At 39.3% G+C, this 18,054-nt stretch overlaps 1 protein-coding gene across 3 annotated transcripts in view; it reads left to right on the top strand.

Moving 5' to 3' along the window:
* The window catches only part of SPPL3 (signal peptide peptidase like 3), a 98,941-nt gene that overhangs the window by 56,749 nt on the left and 24,138 nt on the right, over positions 1-18,054 (top strand). For 2 of the 3 annotated variants that reach the window (XM_025267491.2, XM_025267490.1), the window contains exon 2: positions 12,005-12,082. The exons of the other annotated variant lie outside the window; for it this stretch is intronic. In XM_025267491.2, coding sequence (XP_025123276.1) covers positions 12,005-12,082 — 78 coding nt within the window. The remainder of the gene's footprint in view (positions 1-12,004; positions 12,083-18,054) is intronic. 3 annotated transcript variants of the gene reach the window in all.

An 18,054-nucleotide genomic window follows, 5' to 3' on the forward strand; every position in this document is an offset into this window, starting at 1 on the left:
TGGCTCCATCTTTCCACTTGACCGGGCTGAAAACATAGTAATCAAATCCTTTGCTCCTCTTTCTCTCCTGCTCCATGCTCACTCTTACCAGGAAATTCGGCAGAGCTTGTCTTCAACATAGAACCAGAATCAGATCACTTCTCATCACTACCATGACTTTTACCCCTGTGCCAGCCACCTTCTGTCGCCTCGTGCCTGGATTCCCACAGTAGCCCATTCTCTCTGCTTCTGCCTTATCCCACTAGAATCTGTTCCCCCACTCTCCAGGTTAATATGTATTTTATTTTCGTATAGTTGATATACAAATTTATGTAAGTTTTAGGTGTACAACATAGTGATTCACAGTTCTAAAGGTTACATTCCACTTATAATTACTGTAAATTGACTATATTCCCTGTGTTGCACTGTGTAGCCTTGGAGCTTATTTACTTTACACATAGTAGTTTGTACCTCGTAATCCTCTACCATCTTCTCCTTCCCCCATCCCTCTCCCTACTGTTAACCACTAGTTTGTTCTCTGTATCTGTGTTTCTTTTTTCTTATATTTTATTCACTAGCTGTATTTTTTAGATTCCACGTATGCACTTACATATCATTACAGTATTTATCTTTCTCTGTCTGACTTACTGCACTTAGCATAATACAGGTCCATTCATGTTGTTCTTACAAATGACAAAATTTCATTCTATGTTTGAGTAGTCATTTTGTTTATATATTTTTATATAAAATATATATTTTCCACATTTTCTTTATCCATTCATCTGTTGATGAACCCTTAGATTTTTTCTGTAATCTATTCTTAATACAGCGACCAGTCATCCCTTTTCCCCGTACTTTCCTTAAAGTCAGATTTCTTAAGGTACAATTTACAAACAGTAAAATTCAGTTTTTTGTAGCTGTAGAGTTCTGTGGATTTTCACAACACACACTCTTGGCCCAACCATCATAGTCAAGAAATAGAATGTTTCCATTGCCCCCAAAAGTTCCCTTATGCCCCTTTGTAATCATCCCTTCCTCCCAGCCCCTGGAAGTTAGTCTCTTTTCTCCCATGAGATTTTTTTCTAGAATGTCATATAAATGGGGTATATTTGTAGTGCTTTGAGTCTGGATTCTTTCACTAAACATAATGCATTATAGATTGATCCATAGTGGATCGCTCAAGAGTTGGTGGCTTTTCATTGCCGAGTACTTCTCCACTGTGTAGGTACCACAGTTTCTCCTTTCACTAGTTGATGGTATCTGGATTGTTTCCAGTTTTTGTCAGTTTTGGATAAAGCTGCTGTAAACATGCACATATAATTCACTCTGCCGTGAAGAAATTTAAAAGAACAGCTTGGAAAACTGTTACAGGAAGAAGCATGCTGAAGACCAATATATCACATAATCCTCCTTTTGTTAAAAATGGGACTCAATATTTCACATTTCTTTATTATTTGAATTTTTAAAATAACACTAAGTTTTTTTAAAATTGTGTTTAAAGTTTAAACATTGTGGTGTACATGTTAAGAAAAGGACAAAGAAGTTTTTGTGATTTCTTATTTTGCTGTACTTTTTTATTTTTAACCAAATGCTAGAAGCTTATATTTTATGATTAAATATAACATTCCTATATAGTAGAATTTTATTTCAAAGAGCCACAATTAAAGATGAAGTTTTTCTAAAACTAAGTATCAACAACATTGCAGTTACATATATATATTTTAAAATTTATTTAGTCACATCACATCAGTTGAGAATCTTGATTCAGCACTAAACACTGCTGCAGGTAAATGCTGCTATTCTGGTTACTAATACTGCTTTTCACATAGGAGACAGCAGCTAACTTCCATACCTTAATTCATCTGAAAGGACAGCTAAAAAAATACAGATCGTATTTGAATTCCAGTCTCCCCAAACCCCATCTCACCCTCTTTTGGAAACTTTCTAAGTTTCTCTGTTAAATGTTACATTCTTCTACCTTGCCTTGTTCAGTGTCTCTTTACTAGATTGTAACTGTCTTAAATGACTGTCTTATTTTCTGTATCTTCAGTTCAGTTGCATCCCACTGTTTGCGACCCCGTGCACTGCAACATGCCGGGCTTCTCTCCAGAGTCCATCACTAACTCCCAGAGCTCGCTCAGACTTATGTCCATCGAGTCAGCGATGCCAGCCATCCAACCATCTTATTCTCTGTCGTCCCCTTCTCCTCCCACCTTCAATCTTTCCCAGCATCAGGGTCTTTTCCAATGAGTCAGATCTTCGCATCAGGTGGCCAAAGTATTGGAGTTTCAGCTTCAGCATCAGTCCTTCCAATGAATATTCAGGACTGATTTCCTTTAGGATTGACTGGTTTGATCTCCTTGCAGTCCAAGGGACTCTGAACAGTCTTCTTCAACACTACTGTTCAAAAGCATCAATTCTTCGGTGCTCAGCTTTCTTTATAGTCCAACTCTCACATCCATACACAACTACCGGAAAAACCATAGCCTTGACTAGATGGACCTTTGTTGGCAAAGTAATGTTTCTGCTTTTTAATATGCTGTCCAGGTTGGTCATAGCTTTTCTTCCAAGGAGCAAGCATCTTTTAATTTCATGGCTGCAGTCACCATCTGCAGTGATTTTTGGAGCCCAAGAAAATAAAGTGTCACTGTTTCCATTATTTCCTCATCTATTTGTCATGAAGTGATGGGACTGGATGCCATGATCTTAGTTTTCTGAATGTTGAATTTTACGCCAACTTTTTTTACTCTTCTCTTTCACTTTCATCAAGAGGCGCTTTAGTTCCTCTTCACTTTCTGCCACTAGGGTGGTGTCATCTACATATCTGAGGTTATTGATATTTCTCCTGGCAGTCTTGATTCCATGATTGTGCTACATCCAGCCCAGCATTTTGCATGATGTACTCTGCTTATGAGTTAAATGAGCAGGGTGACAATATCCAACCTTGACGTATGACTTTCCCTATTTGGAACCAGTTTGTTCCATGTCCAGTTCTAACTATTACTTCTTAACCTGCATACAGATTTCTCAGGAGGGAGGTAAGGTGGTCTCGTATCCCCGTCTCTTTAAGAATTTTCCACAATTTGTTGTGATCCACACAGTCAAAGGCTTTGGCATAATCAATAAAGCAGAAGTTGATGTTTTTTTGGAACTCTCTTGCTTTTTCGATGATCCAGTGGGTTGTTGGCAATTTAATCTCTGGTTCCTCTGCCTTTTCTAAATCCAGCTTGAACATCTGGAAGTTCTTGGTTCATGTACTGTTGAAGCCTGGCTTGGAGAATTTTGAGCATTACTTTGCTAGCATGTGAGATGAGTGCAGTTATGCAGTAATTTGAGCATTCTTTGGCATTGCTTTTCTTTGAAATGAAAATTGACCTTTTCCAGTCCTGTGGCCACTGCTGAGTTTTCCAGATTTGGTGGCATGTTGAGTGCAGTACTTTCACAGCATCATCTTTTGGAATTTGCAATAGCTCAACTGGAATTCCATCACCTCCACTAGTTTTGTTCTTTGTTTTGTATCTTACATATGAAGATTTGTTAAATTTCATCTGATCAGATACTTATTCCATTACTATGTTTAGAATACATGCTTGGCTTTTTTTCCCCTGAAAATAAGAAAAAAATGTGAAAGACCATTACTGTGAACATTGTGATAGACAGTATTTTAGATAAAAATACAAATTTCTGTTTCAGTGTATTTCACCGTTAAGGGAAAGATTGTACCATTTCTTAGGCCTGGAATATAAGTCATATTTTGCATATTGTATTTGAAGTTGGACGTTTTGCAAAGCAGAAACAAATTGTAGCTACCCTGCTGTCTTATGATCTGTTAGAATCGCATGTGAGAAAAAGTGTTTATATAGCCAGCAGTTCTCAGATTGTGACCAGTGGATCACTGGGGTTTACTCAGACTATATCAGGGAATCTACAGGGTTAGACTGTTTTCATAGTGCTATTTTTTTTTTATTTGTTTTTTTCATTTTGAATTTTTTTTTTTCTTACAGTGAAAAGCAGTGGTGGGTTAAAAAAGAAAAAAAGTCACTGTGATGCTGTAACACGAATCAAGCTGAACTAGTAATCATTGTATTCTTCACCACCATGCACATACTGCTTTAAAAAAAGAAAAGTTTCACTTAGGGTGAAGCAGTGAAAATTGCTTTTATTAAATCTCAGCGCTTGAGCACACTTGTTTTTCTCTAATAAAATGCAAAATTTCCCCTTATTAAAAAAAATGGGCAGAGGACCTTCTTTTCCAAAAAAGATATACAGATGGTCAACAAGCACATGAGAAGATGCCCGTTGAGACTAATCATCAGGAAAATATAAATCAAAACCACGGTGAGATACCACTCACCCCTGTCAGCATCACTGTCGTCAAAAAGACAAGAAGTAACAAGAGTTGGCGAGGATGTAGAGAAAAAGGAACCCTCTAGCACTGTTGGTGGGAATGTAAATCCATGCAGCCACCATGGAAAACAGTATGGAAGTTCCTCAAAAAATTAGAACTGCCATATGAACCAGCGGTTCCATTTCTGGCTGTTTATCCAAAGAAAACAGAAAAACTAATTTGAGAAGGTAATGCACCCTAATGCTCATAGCTCATAGCAGCCTTATTAACAATAGCCAAGATGTGGAAGTAACCTAAGTGCCCATTGATAGATGAATGGATAAAGGGGACCTGTGTATACATACATACCCACACACTGTGGAATATTACTAAACCATAAAAAAGAATGAAATCTTGCCATTTGTGACAATAAGGATGGAGCTGCTAGAGGCTGTTTTGCTTAGTAAAATAAATCAGACAGAAAAAGATGGATACCATATGTGGAATATAAAGAACCAAACAAACAAATATAACAAAACAGATACAGGAAACGAACTAGTGGTTAGCACAGGGAGAAAGAGGCAAAATCGGTAAAGGGAATTAAGAGGTACAAACCAGCAGTTAATAAGTCACAGAGATGTAATATCCAGCGTAGGGAAGGTAGTATTTTATAACTTGTATGATGTGTAATCTGTAAAAACCTGAAACTAGTATATTGTAAGTCAACTACATACTTCAGTTTAAAGCAAAACAAACAAACAAAAAAAAAACCCAAAAAGTTATTGTTAAGCACTTCAGCTATATAATAAAAGTACTATTAGTTCTCTTAAAAAAAAAAAAAAAAAGACAAAAAAACTTGTGTGGTCATCTAAAATGCTAGCTGAACTAGCTACTGTTTTCTTGGGACACCATTTTTACTTGAAGAATAAATAGTAGACAAACTATGGAGTTATTCACACTTTAGTGTGTGGCTGACAGTTTCTCACAAATGAATAAAGTGAGCCTGTCACTTCAAGGAGGGAAAAAGTTATTTTTGCCAGTGATAAAATTTGCATGAAAATAAGGCATTTTGGAAATTTTGCCTCCATTATCATTAGCCTCAAGAGTGAAATTAACAAATGAGGTTTTTCAGATATTTTGTAATGAAATGTGACAACATCTGGAGGAGCTGTGCGACTTAGTGACCAGTGTGTGATGTTACATCACCCATGGATAAAAGAACCATTTGATAGCATAGTCTTTGAGATTTTAATGTAATAATTTTTTTTTTCTTTAATTCACAGACAAGGTTTCGGATTTCACATTTCAGGTAACCTGTAAGAAATGACGACTTGTTGAATTTTAGGGTAGTATCAAAGAAGAGTATCCTTAGTTATCTGAAAAGATTATTCCAATGTTCTTCCCTTTTCTAGCTACCCATCTATGTGAGGCCAGATTTTCCCCCCCATAAAGTTCAACTAAAGTAACATACAGCAACAGATTGAATGCAGAAGCAATTATGAGAATCTGGCTGACTTCTACTTAAGTCAGACATTAAAGAGGTTTATGAAAACGTAAAAGGATGCCCCTCATCTAAATTTTTTGTTTTGGAAAACTGTTATATTTCCTTTAGAAATGTAATTTATGTGCTCGTGTTGTAATGGTTTTATTATATTTAAGTGAAATAGTAAATAAACATTTAAAACTTTTCTAACTTTTAACTTCTAGTGGCATAAATATCAGTAGATGTAACCTGAAGGAACAGAAGTTCTCAGGGTCCTTAATTTTACGAGTGTAGATGGTCTCAAGACCAAAAATTTGCCAAGTGCTATTCTCAGTCAATGTGCAGGGTTGGAATAGTAGTGACTTGGTTTGTTGGGTGGACAAGAATGCTTTCATTGTATAGCTGCAAGGCTGACACAGGACACGCTATAGAACAGTACACTCTGTGTCTCGGTTTGGCATGATTTTTAGCAGGATATGTGTCTAAGCACTTGCTGGTAAAGCAGCTAGAAATAGATGCTTGACTGTAGAGCAGCTACTAAAATCCAGTATGGTTCTAAAAATCTTAGGGTATGGAATATAACCTTACATATGCGAGAACTTTCTGGTAGTTCTTTGTCTTTGTCTATTAAGGCTTGGGGGAATGCAGTTAAAAAATTAATGGTTTTTGTAATAACCATATAAAATATTGCAGCTCAACAGCTGACCAATACTCCTACCTCATTTGGCCAAGTCTTTGAGTCTGTTTTTAGTACATTTGGCTAACCTGATTTCAGTGTGTCTCAAATGCATGTATTTAGTTTCTGTTTGCATTTCTGTAGGAATTCCTTTTACTTCAGAGTGTAGAGTAATTCCTGTCTTTTTTAAAGTGAGTCCAGAGTCGCTGGAAACAGACACCTTGTTGGAGGGCCCGAGAAATGATACATGCCTGTTGATGCTTTGTGGAGTCTGAAGTATAGGATAGGCTGTAAAGTAAGGTAGACCACTGGGCTTTGATTTTAATTCCTGTTCTGTATTTTATACTACTTTTTGTTAAAGGCTTTTTGTAAAACTGCCATAGTTGTAGGTTGAGTTGAAAGTATATGAAATTTCAAATAGCACTGTGAAATAAATCATAACTTCTAATTATGTGAAATTTGGTACAGTTTGCAAAGTTGTTAAAAGTTTTTTAAAGTTTTATTATAAATTATGCCATGAACTATATTTTGAGTCAGCTTTAACCAGATTTCTTTAGTATAAATTTATTTGGAAAATAAAATCGTCCAGTATAGAAGAAAGCATTAAATGAAACCATGCATTTAGCTCTCTAGTGGGTAGTGTGCAGGTCCAGGAAATGGAGATGAGAACTGGTAGTGCTAATCAGCCTCTTCATAAGATATTTTGCACATGGCCAAGACTTCACCTTGAAAAGTAGATTGTGAAGAACATCAGTGACTCAGTATAGTTAGTCACGCAGAGCAGAGCACAGGGGATCTGTGGAGGAGGGAAGGCTGGTTTAACAAAACTTCAACCCAGACTTATAGAAGTCTTAAGTGATGTCTCTGGAGAGTCTGTGTTGATTTGACAGTTGTAGCAAGGAAACAATAGTATCAGACTTAAGACGAGGAGTTTGGCAAGTTTAAACATTTAATCTACCTTTTAGGGAATGACAGTATGCTTCAGAATGTGAAGGGTACGAAAAAGTCAAGTCATCCAAGTAAAACACTAGCAAAAGAAAAGTCAAGTCCTTCTCCTACACACACATACACACACGCTCATTTCACTCACACACACACACACACACACACACACACACACATGCTCATTTCATGCTTTATAGACCAGGCATTTAATCATATGAAAAGCTACTCAATCTCACTTTAATTCACTTTGAAATTAATTACATCACAAAAGTAATTAATGCAAATGAAAACCATATTGAAATATGAATCTTCATCTGTTAGATTGGTTAAAAAAAATTCAAAAGTTGGACAACACTCACTGTTGACAAGACTTTGGAAAACCGAGACGCTGGTTTGTTATGGTCATAGTGCAAAATGATAAAACCTCTCTGGTGAGTAGCTTGACCACGTTTATCACGCTGCATTTCCCCCACATTTATCATGCTGCATTTCCTCCTCCATCCCACAACCTTATTTTCAGGAACTTTATTCTCTGGAGATGTTAGTTCTTGTGTATGACTGTGAGTATAACTTACAAAGCTCTTTATAACAGAATTGTAGCAGAATTTTTAGAAGCAAAAGGGATTTTTGCTTTTTGGGAAAAAAAAAAAATGTGGTATGTCCACACAGTGGAATACTATGCAGATGTTTAAAGAAAATAAAGATCTCTATATACTGATAGGGGACGATCTCTAGGCTGTATGGTAAAGGGGAAGGTGGAGGAGTACAGAGCAGTGTATTTAACGGCCTGTCTTGTGTGTGAAGAAATGGTAAGAAGTAGTATGTTTATATGTTTTAGAAGGCTACTGAAGAAACTAATAAAACTGGTCCTGTGAGGAGGATATGGGGGAGGAGGCCAGGTGGGAGTGAGACTTGTCAGTGTGTACTATACACAGTTTTGATTCCTGTTCCCCCCAAAGGTATTTTTTAACTTCTAGAAAACACTCCCTCTAAAGAGAGGTCATTTGTTTTGAGAATTTTGAAAGATGTGTGCAAAGATTATGGCAGAGCATGAGATAACTTTAGAGTAAAGGGAAATTGAAATCCATTTTCCTAATATAGGAAATGTACTGTTCCAGGTATCTCTTAGTGGGTAAGCTGATAGCTGGACAGAAGCTAGCGAAGGGGCTGGAGTGGCCGTCCACTGTCCTGCATCTGCATACCCTTTGCTGACTGAAATTTTAGGAAATTGTGGGTGCCCACTGTGGGACAGAACTCATGACCCAGAAAATAAATGGCTGTATTCATTCACCTCTCATGCTTTTCATTGTCTCACCTTCTCAAAGACTACTGTAAAAAAGAGAAATTTTCCTTTTGTGTGTGTGTGGAGGTTTTCAGAAAATATGCAAAAGCAGAAGAGTATAAGGAACCCCCATATACCTGTCATTCTAGTTTCAATAATTAAAAACAATTTCACCTTAAAAAAAAAAACATCCTTCCTACCTTTTCTTATTCCTGGAATATTTTAATGCAAGCCTTATATCATTTTACCCAGAGCTACTTCAGCAAGTATCTTTAAAGATGAAAAATTTGACAGTACAGGCCACAGTGTCTTACTGTGAAATTTCATTTTATGTCCTGGGTTTTTTTAGAAAGGTTAAAGGAAACTTATCCTTCTCTGTGTTCATCCGTCTTTCCTCTTCACTGGTATAATTTCCAGTCAGCATACAAGAAAGGTTGAGTATCTCCTGTCTTTAAAAATAAATTAAGACTTCCCTTACCTTACATTCATTCCCCTCTAGCTGCTGTCTCCGTTGGAACTGTACTTTTCAAAAAGCTATCTCCGTTTCCTTACCTTAACTTCTCAGCCAGTTCCAGCCTGACTCCTGTCCCCACTGCTCACTCCATTAAAACTGTTCTTGCTAAAGTCATCAGTGACTCACACATTAAATAAACCCAGTGACTCTGCGGTTTTCATCTTACTTGACAACTCAGCCACCTTCAGCACTCATGACCTCTCCCTCCAATACAAGCAGTGAACATTGAGTGATTACTGGGTTCAGCTCTGTGCGTGAATTCTCATTTCATTCTTTTTTTAAGCAATTTGTTTTACTAATGTAGAGCTTTGTCTTAATCTTAATTCTGTAAAATTTTATTTATCTATTTATTTTGGGCTGCGCAGGGTCTTGGTTGCTGTGCGGGCTTCCTCTGGTTGTGGCATGCAGAGCCTGCTCTGGGTTGCGGTGGGCGGACTTCTCATTGCAGTGGCTTCTCGTTGCAGAGCGTGGGCTCTAGGGCGCAGGGCTTCATCAGCTGTGTCTTGCAGGATCTAGAGTGCAGGCTCAGTAGTTGTGGCGCAAGCTTAATTGCCACATAGCATGTGGGATCTTCCCGGACCAGGGATCGAACCCACATCTCCTGCATTGGCAGGCGGATTCTTTACCACTGAGCCACCAGGGAAGCCTCATTTAATCCTTTGACAGCTCTTTGAGGGAGGTGTTGTCATTATCCTCGTTTTACAGGTGGGGACTAGCTAAAGCTTAGAGAGGTTAAGTAACTGGTCAGCTGCGGTCAGAGGTAGAGCAGTTTTAGGTTCAGGCACCATCTCGTCTGATCCTGCTGCCTCTTTGCAAACACTTCACCTTGCTATCCTGGGTCTTCTTCCTGATCTTTAGATTTCTGGCTTTTCGGGCTTTCATCCTGGGTCCTCCTCTCGTGCAACCCGTGGCTTCAGTTTCCATGTGGAGGGTTGTGAGCTCCCGGTCTGTGTCCTTAGCCTAGAGCTGCTTCTGAACTCTGGACCCAGGGAGCCAGCTGCTCCTCGCCACATTGGGAACTTCAACTCTGCTCCTCCTGTTGTTGTTGCCTTTTTTGCCAGATGGTACAGCCATCTACCAGCTGCTTAGCAGAAACCTGGGGTCCTCTCTCCTGAACAGTCACCAAATCCTGTTTTATTGAGTCTTGTGTCTCTCTCATTCATCTACCACCCTAAGGAAGCCCCCCACCCCCAGTTCGACATCTCAGGGTATCCTGTACTTGTCTTCCTCCCCTTTATAACATTTTCAGCAGTTACATTCACTTGCTTATATTAGCTTTTTGTTTTCATTCCTTTAGCCCAAACTTTAATTTTTAAATTCCTTTAGAAAGACATTAAGAGACAGGACCAAGACAACCTCATTTTTTATTCCATCCCTGCGGGCTGGCAGAATGCCAGGCACAGAATCATCATTAAATATTTGATGAATGAAAAGAGGAAAAATTTGTTCTGGGAAAATCCCTAACATGAATGGATACTCGGAAGGGTGAATTTCTGAAGACAGACTTGAAAACACTGGGACTTGCCTGGCACTCCAGTGGTTAGGACTCCGAGCTTTCACTGCAGGGCATCCAGCTTTGACTCCTGGTCAGGGAACTAAAATCCTGCGTGCCACACGGTGTGCCCCAAGATTTTTTTTTACTTCTGATAGTCAAGCCATAGAAGGGAGCTAAGGAATTGGCAGTAAAGTTGAGAGAAATAGGGTATTTATTTTTGTTATTCAGTTGCTAAGTCGTGTCCAACTCTTTGTGACACGATGGACTACAGCATGCCAGGCTTCCCTGTCCTTCATTGTCTCCTGGAGTTTGCTCAAATTCATGTCCTAGGCAATATTGTTCTTTGCAGCACTGGACTTTACTTTCACCACCAGACACATGCACAACTGAGCATCATTTGCGGCCCATCTTCTTCATTCTTTCTGGAGCTATTAGTAATTACCCTCTGCTCTTCCCAGTAGCATATTGGACACCTTCCGATCTGGGGGGCTCATCTTCTGGTGTCATATCTTTTTGCCTTTTCATATAATTTTGGGGTTCTCTTGGCAAGAATACTGTGGAGTGGGTTGCCATTCCCTCCTCCAGTGGACCACGTTTTGTCGGTTCTCTTTACTATGACCCGTCCATCTTGGGTGGCCCTGCACAGCATGGCTCTTAGCTTCGCTGAGTTACACAAGCGCCTTCGTCACAAGGCGATCATCCGTGAAGGGGAGGTTATTTGGGGAAGTGGAAGTTGTGGGACTTTCTGACTGTCAACATAATATGGAAAGGAAGGGAAGAGGGTGTCAAGAATGCCGAAGGAATCATGATATGCCCTGAGAGGGTCAGGTATGAAGGGAAGAGCAATGACTGTAGTTTTCAACCTGTTGACTTTCAAGAACCTTCTATGGGATATCCACATGAAGAGAACCAATAGACAGTTAAAAAAAAAAAAAACGAAACTAGAATCCAGGAGAGACATGGCTTTACTTTATTACTGAGTAAAATCACTAAGATACTACTGATAATTCAGAAGTACCGAGTTGGCAGATGTTTTGGTACTTGGGAGTGGAAGCACGTGTGTGTGTTATAATGTGACAGGGGTTTTGCGTTGATACCCTTGAACACCCAGTGGAGGCAACTAATGAAAACTGGGAGTCTGTACCAGATCTGTGTTTCAATGAATATTTGTTCATGCCAATTTATACCTTTTTTCCTTCTTAGATAAAAATAAAGCTTAGTGGAGTTTATAGAACTCCATTAGACTGTAAACTCCATGCGTTTGCTGCCATGTGATTAAATTTTTTCCCTCTCGTTTCTTTAGGGCCTATTCCCTGGTGGATTCCAGTCAAGTGTCTACTTTTCTGATTTCCATTCTACTTATAGTCTATGGTAGTTTCAGGTAAGATGCTCTCAAAGTGGGATTGATTTCTGTTGGAGGTGGAAGACGCATTGTTCTGGGTGTTGGGACCAGAATTTATTGCTTCTTTGAAGAGAAACATGACTTTGACAGGAATTGAGTTGAACAGGATAATTCTGATATTTATTCTTTGGTTGGCTGTTAAAACACTTCTTGGTTTTGCTTATGTCTTTGGCATTTTAATGCAAATAAGTGAAAACTAGTCGCTTAAATTCTGGTTCTGTGGGAAAAATGATTCACATTAAGTATACTTATTGAGAGAGTTAAGGAGAGAGTCCTTGACAGTGATTCTGCAGTGTCTCAAAGGGACAGAATGTTCTTCTTAATTAAAAAAAAAAAAATACATTGACCTATGTTGACCATATATGATATTGCCAGTAGATAGTCAACTTTTTTGACATACACGTGTAATTTTATAAGGTTCAGGCTACTATTAGGAGAATTGTGCACGGTTGCATTTACCAAGTATTCTCTCTGCTGACCTTAGGAATGCTGAGACTGGATCTTCTTGAAGTTCCCATCCTAGCAGACAGCCATAGAAATACAAAGATAAGGAAGCTAGATACTCACTCCCTTCTTTTCACTATTCTTACTTTAGAGAAATCTTAGTGGTTGTATAACTGATAGTTTTGTGGTGGATAAATTTAAAAATGAAAGCTGCCTGGAAAATTTTAAATTGAGAACTTGAAAGGGAGCAGCAGTGTTAAAGGAAATAATCAAGCTTAAGGATTTTGAATTACCCAGTACTATGTTTGGATTTTAATGAGTATTTGGTAAAATTACACACTTCCAGGCTTTATCTCAGCATTGAGTAGAACAAGTAAAAAACTGTTGATAATGCCAGTATCAGTTGATAAATGTTTTACTCATTGAGACTTCTGCTGAGAACCCTAGGTTCCTAGCCACCCTTAGGAAGCATCAGTCAAGCCAGAGCAGCTTAGAACTTCATCAGCATAATCCTGTATTTTTTGTATCTCTATGCTTTAGACAAATTTTTGGTTTTTTCTTTTTGAGTATATAATAACATTTCAGAAGTTTTTACAATTAAAAAAAAAAAAACAAAACTTTAGACTCACAACTCTGAAACTCCTTTTGTTAGTTCAAATGACATTTTATTTGGCATGTACTTACATACTGTGTACATTTTTATAGTTTAAATCCACTGTCCCCAGCCTTTTTGGCACCAGAGGCCAGTTTCATAGAGGACAGTTCTCCCACAGACTTTGGCAGAGTGAGGGGGCTGAGGGTGGTTTCCGGATGATTCTCATAAGAAGCGTGCAACCCAGATCATTCACATGCACAGTTCACAGCAAGTTTGCACTCCCGTGAGAATCCAGTGCCACCACTGACCTGGCAGGAGGCGGAGCTCGGGTGGGAATGGGAGTGATGACCCAGTGCAGCCAAAAACAGTCCTTTTCACGGCAGCAGAAACAAAACTGGCAGTGGCCAGTGAGCAAGGCTGCTAGAGTGATTTCCTGAGTTCTTGCTTTAATGTAAACAAGGCATAGCTGAATGAAGAACTGACCGATTACTTATTTGGACATGGATTGCTTGATGAAAATACAGGGAATTCATTAGGGCACAGCCAGCTGGTACCGTTGTTCAGTCAGTCAGTCATGTCCGACTCCGCAGCCTCATGGACTTCAGCATTCCAGGCTTCCCTGTCCTTCCCCATCTCCTGGAGCTTGCTTAAACTCATGTCTGTTGAGTCAGTGATGCCATCCAACCATCTCATCCTCTGTCTTCCCCTTGTCCTCCCGTCTTCGATCTTTCCCAGCATCAGGGTCTTTTCCAGTGAGTCAGTTCTTCACGTCAGGCGGCCAAAGTACTGGAGCCTCAGTTTCAGCATCAGTCCTTCTAATGAATATTCAGGACTGATTTCTTTAGAATTGACTGGTTTGATCTCCTCGCAGTCCAAGGGACTCTCCAGATTCTTCTCCAATACCACAGTTAGAAAGCATCAGTTCTTCGGCACTCAGCCTTCTTTATGGCCCAACTCTCATGTCCATACATGACTACTGGAAAAACCATAGTCTTGACTAGATGGACCATTGTTGGCAAAGTAATACCTCTGCTTTTTAATATGCTGTCTAGGTTGGTCATAGCTTTTCTTCCAAGGAGCAAGCATCTTTTAATTTCATGGCTGCAGTCACTATCTGCAGTGATTTTGGAGCCCAAGAAAATAAAGTCTGTCACTGTTTCCATTATTTCCCCATCTATTTGCCATGAAGTGATGGAACTGGATGCCATGATCTTAGTTTTTTGAATGTTGAGCTTTAAGCCAACTTTTTCATTCTCCTTTTTCACTTTCATCAAGAGGCTCTTTAGTTCTTCGCTTTCTGCCACTAGGGTGGTGTCATCTGTATATCATATTCATATTTCTCCTGGCGATCTTGATTCCAGCTTGTGGAATCATCCAGCCCAGCATTTTGCATGATGCACTCTGTATATAAGTTATACAGGCAGGGTGATAGTATGTAGCCTTGATGTACTCCTTTCCCAAGTTGGAGCCAGTCCATTGTTCATGTCCAGTTCTCACTGTTGCTTCTTGACCTGCATTATAGGTTTCTGAGGAGACAGGTCAGGTGGTCTGGTATTCCCATCTCTCTAAGAATTTTCTGCAGTTTGATGTGATCCACACAATCAAAGGCTTTAGAATACTCAGTGAAGCAGAAGTAGATGTTTTTCTGGAATTCTCTTGCTTTTTCTATGATCCAGTGGATCTCTGGTTCCTCTGCCTTTTCTAAATCCAGCTTGAACATCTGAAAGTTCTCAGTTCATGTACTGTTGAAGCCTAGCTTGGAGAATTTTGAGTGTTACTTTGCTAGCGTGTGAAATGAGTGCCATTGTGCAGTAGTTTGAACATTCTTGGCATTGCCTTTCTTTGGGATTGGAATGAAAATTGACCTTTTCCAGTCCTGTGGCCACTGCTGAGTTTTCCAAATTTGCTGGCATATTGAGTGTAGCACTTTCACATCCTTTAGGATTTGAAATAACTCAGCTGGAATTCCATCACCTCCACTAGCTTTGTTCGTAGTGATGCTTCCTAAGGCCCGCTTGACTTCGGACTCCAGGGTGTCTGACTCTAGGTGAGTGATCGCACAGTCGTGGTTGTCTGGGTCATTAAGATCTTTTTGTACAGTTCTTCTGGGTCCCCTGGGGTGCTAAATGGTGCTGACTAGTCTCTCTTGCTGTCTCGCTTCTGCTGTTGCTACCAGTTTAGATGCTTCTCAGACGTTGTGAGTGACTTCTATTTGTTACTTTGAGGGGGTTGTTTAGAGATGTATGATTGTTACTGGCTACTAGAATTTTTTTTGGTTAGACGTTGACTTTATTAAAGAAACCTGATGAAGAAAATAGCTAATGTTTTACTGAGCATTTATGTTCCACGTACAGTGGTAAATGCTTTACCTAAAGTCTCATTTAATCTTTATATCAATTCAACAGAATAGATACTGTTATTCCCATTTTATAAATGAGGAAACTAGGGCCCAGAAATGTTACGTAGCTCACCCAAGTAATAAGGGATGAAGCTGGGATTTAAACTCAGGCAGTACTCTACTGCTGCTGGCTATTGAGAACAATAACATTTCAGTTGTGAAGCAAATAAACTGATCTGACAGTAAAGTCAGAAGAAATGAGAAGTTTCTTAAAAACCCCTTTTTGTGATTTTTTTTGTTTGTTTTTCTTCCATAGGGTTCTCCAACCATAAGAATCATCTGGGGAGGGTTGTTCAGTAGGCTTAGGATGGGAGCCCTGTACTCTATCCTCATTGAGGTGACCTGCACACTGGATAAACTCTTTCCGTTATTGCGCATTGTTGGCCCTTCATTGCTGGTGGCACTTTATGGGCCCACTCATTGATATGTTTTTAACCTTTTACAATTCTGTTGAAGCTCTCCTGAAGTTCTCAGAGTCTCCTTTTTTTGCTAAGTCAAAAACATTTCTTCTCAGTCTTCATCCTTGCCAAGCCTTGGTGGTTTTATCACCACTACTTCCCGCAGATTTCTCCTCCCTTGGCCTCCGCTTTCATGTTGCCTTCCATATAGGACTTGCACAGGAAATGCCTCTTGAATTTGATTAGCCCTATCCCTATTGTCTCTCCCGATGCCCAGCCAAATGTTCTTACCTCCTCTGATTTAGGACCATAAAAAATACATTATTTGCTCATTTAAATAATACATTTTATTGAGAGAAAATCATAAAACGCAGAATGAAAGGTTTGTGCATTGTACTGGTTATTTTCCCCCAGGCTTTCACATTTCTAAGTACAGAGGGGAGAACTGTGGCAAATAAAACTAGATTTTAAAGCCCCAAACAAATCCTCAATCTAAGAGCCCTTACATTTGCCATGCCTTGGCTGAGCTCTGCTTGCTGGACTTCCTGTGTTACTTAAAGATGACACCTGATCGCCCTAATCTTTCCAGCTGCTCAGGGGGAGAAAATAGCATAATTACTCATGTAATAAGTATTTCCCCACAGCCTTTGACAAACCAACAGGAAAACATTAATGGAGGGGCAGGGAAGGTGAAAGGGACCACTCAGATGGGCATAGGGACCCAGGAACACAGTGTGAGATGGTTTAGAATTTTTTAGGCAGCTTATTACTGTGAAGATACTTGAGTTCTGTCCCCACGGGAATCACAGACAAAAAAAAGAACAGCAGGTTTGAAGTAGATCTAAAAGGAAATCAAAAGGAAGATGTACTTTATAATTGATAAAAAGCTAATACATAAATATAATACAGATGTATCTGTTTATGTTTATGTAAAGTTACTATATAAAGGAACAATGGAACTTTTATAGAGTAACTACTCTTTTTTTAAGGCAAGCACCTCCTTGTGCTTTCTTTAATTTTGAGGGTAGTTTATTTGCTTATACCCAAACCTACTCTAGGAAGACAGTGCAGAGATGATAAGGAATGTACTTTATATGATTCTTTTGACCTTTATACCAAATGCAGGTAACTGTAAAGTTAGACCAGGTTAACCAAAGTAAGTCTTATGGTTCACAAACCAACTCACCATGAGCTATGCTGTGTAGGGCCACCCAAGGTGGACAGGTCATGGTGGAGAGTTCTGACAAAACATGGTCCACTGGAGAGGGGAATGGCAAACCCCTTCAGTATTCTTGCCTTGAAAACCCCATGAACATTATGAAAAGGCAAAAAGATAGAACACTGAAAGATGAACTCCCCAGGTCATAGGTGCCCAATATGCTACTGGAGATCAGTGGAGAAATAACTCCAGAAAGAATGAAGAGAGGGAGCCAAAGCAAAAACAACACCCAGCTGTGGATGTGACTGGTGGTGGAAGTAAAGTCCGATGCTATAAAGAGCAATATTGCATAAGAACCTGGAATGTTAGGTCCATGAATCAAGGCAAACTGGAAGTGGTCAAACAGGAGATGGCAAGAGTGAACATCAACATTTGAGGAATCAACGAACTAAAATGGACTGGAATGGGTGAATTTAACTCAGATGACCATTATATCTACTACTGTGGGTAAGAATCCCTTAGAAGAAATGGAGTAGCCATCATAGTCAACAGAAGAGTCCAAAATGCAGTACTTGGATACAGTCTCAAAAATGACAGAATGATCTTTGTTCGTTTCCAAGGCAAACCATTCAGTATCACGGTAATCCAAGTCTATGCCCCAACCATTAATGCTGAAGAAGCTGAAGTTGAACGGTTCTATGAAGATTTACAAGACCTTCTGGAACTAACACCCAAAAAAGATATCCTTTTCATTATAGGGGACTGGAATGCAAAAGGAGGAAGTCAAGAGATACTTGGAGTAACAAGCAAGTTTGGCCTTGGGAGTACAAATGAAGCAGGGCAAAGGCTAATAGAGTTTTAGAACTCACTGGTCATAGCAAACACCCTCTTCCAACAACACAAGAGAAGACTCTACACATGGACATCACCAGATGGTCAACACCAAAATCAGATTGA

The sequence above is a fragment of the Bubalus bubalis genome, chromosome 17, assembly GCF_019923935.1.
Source record: "Bubalus bubalis isolate 160015118507 breed Murrah chromosome 17, NDDB_SH_1, whole genome shotgun sequence".
NCBI classification, from domain to species: Eukaryota; Metazoa; Chordata; class Mammalia; order Artiodactyla; family Bovidae; genus Bubalus; species Bubalus bubalis.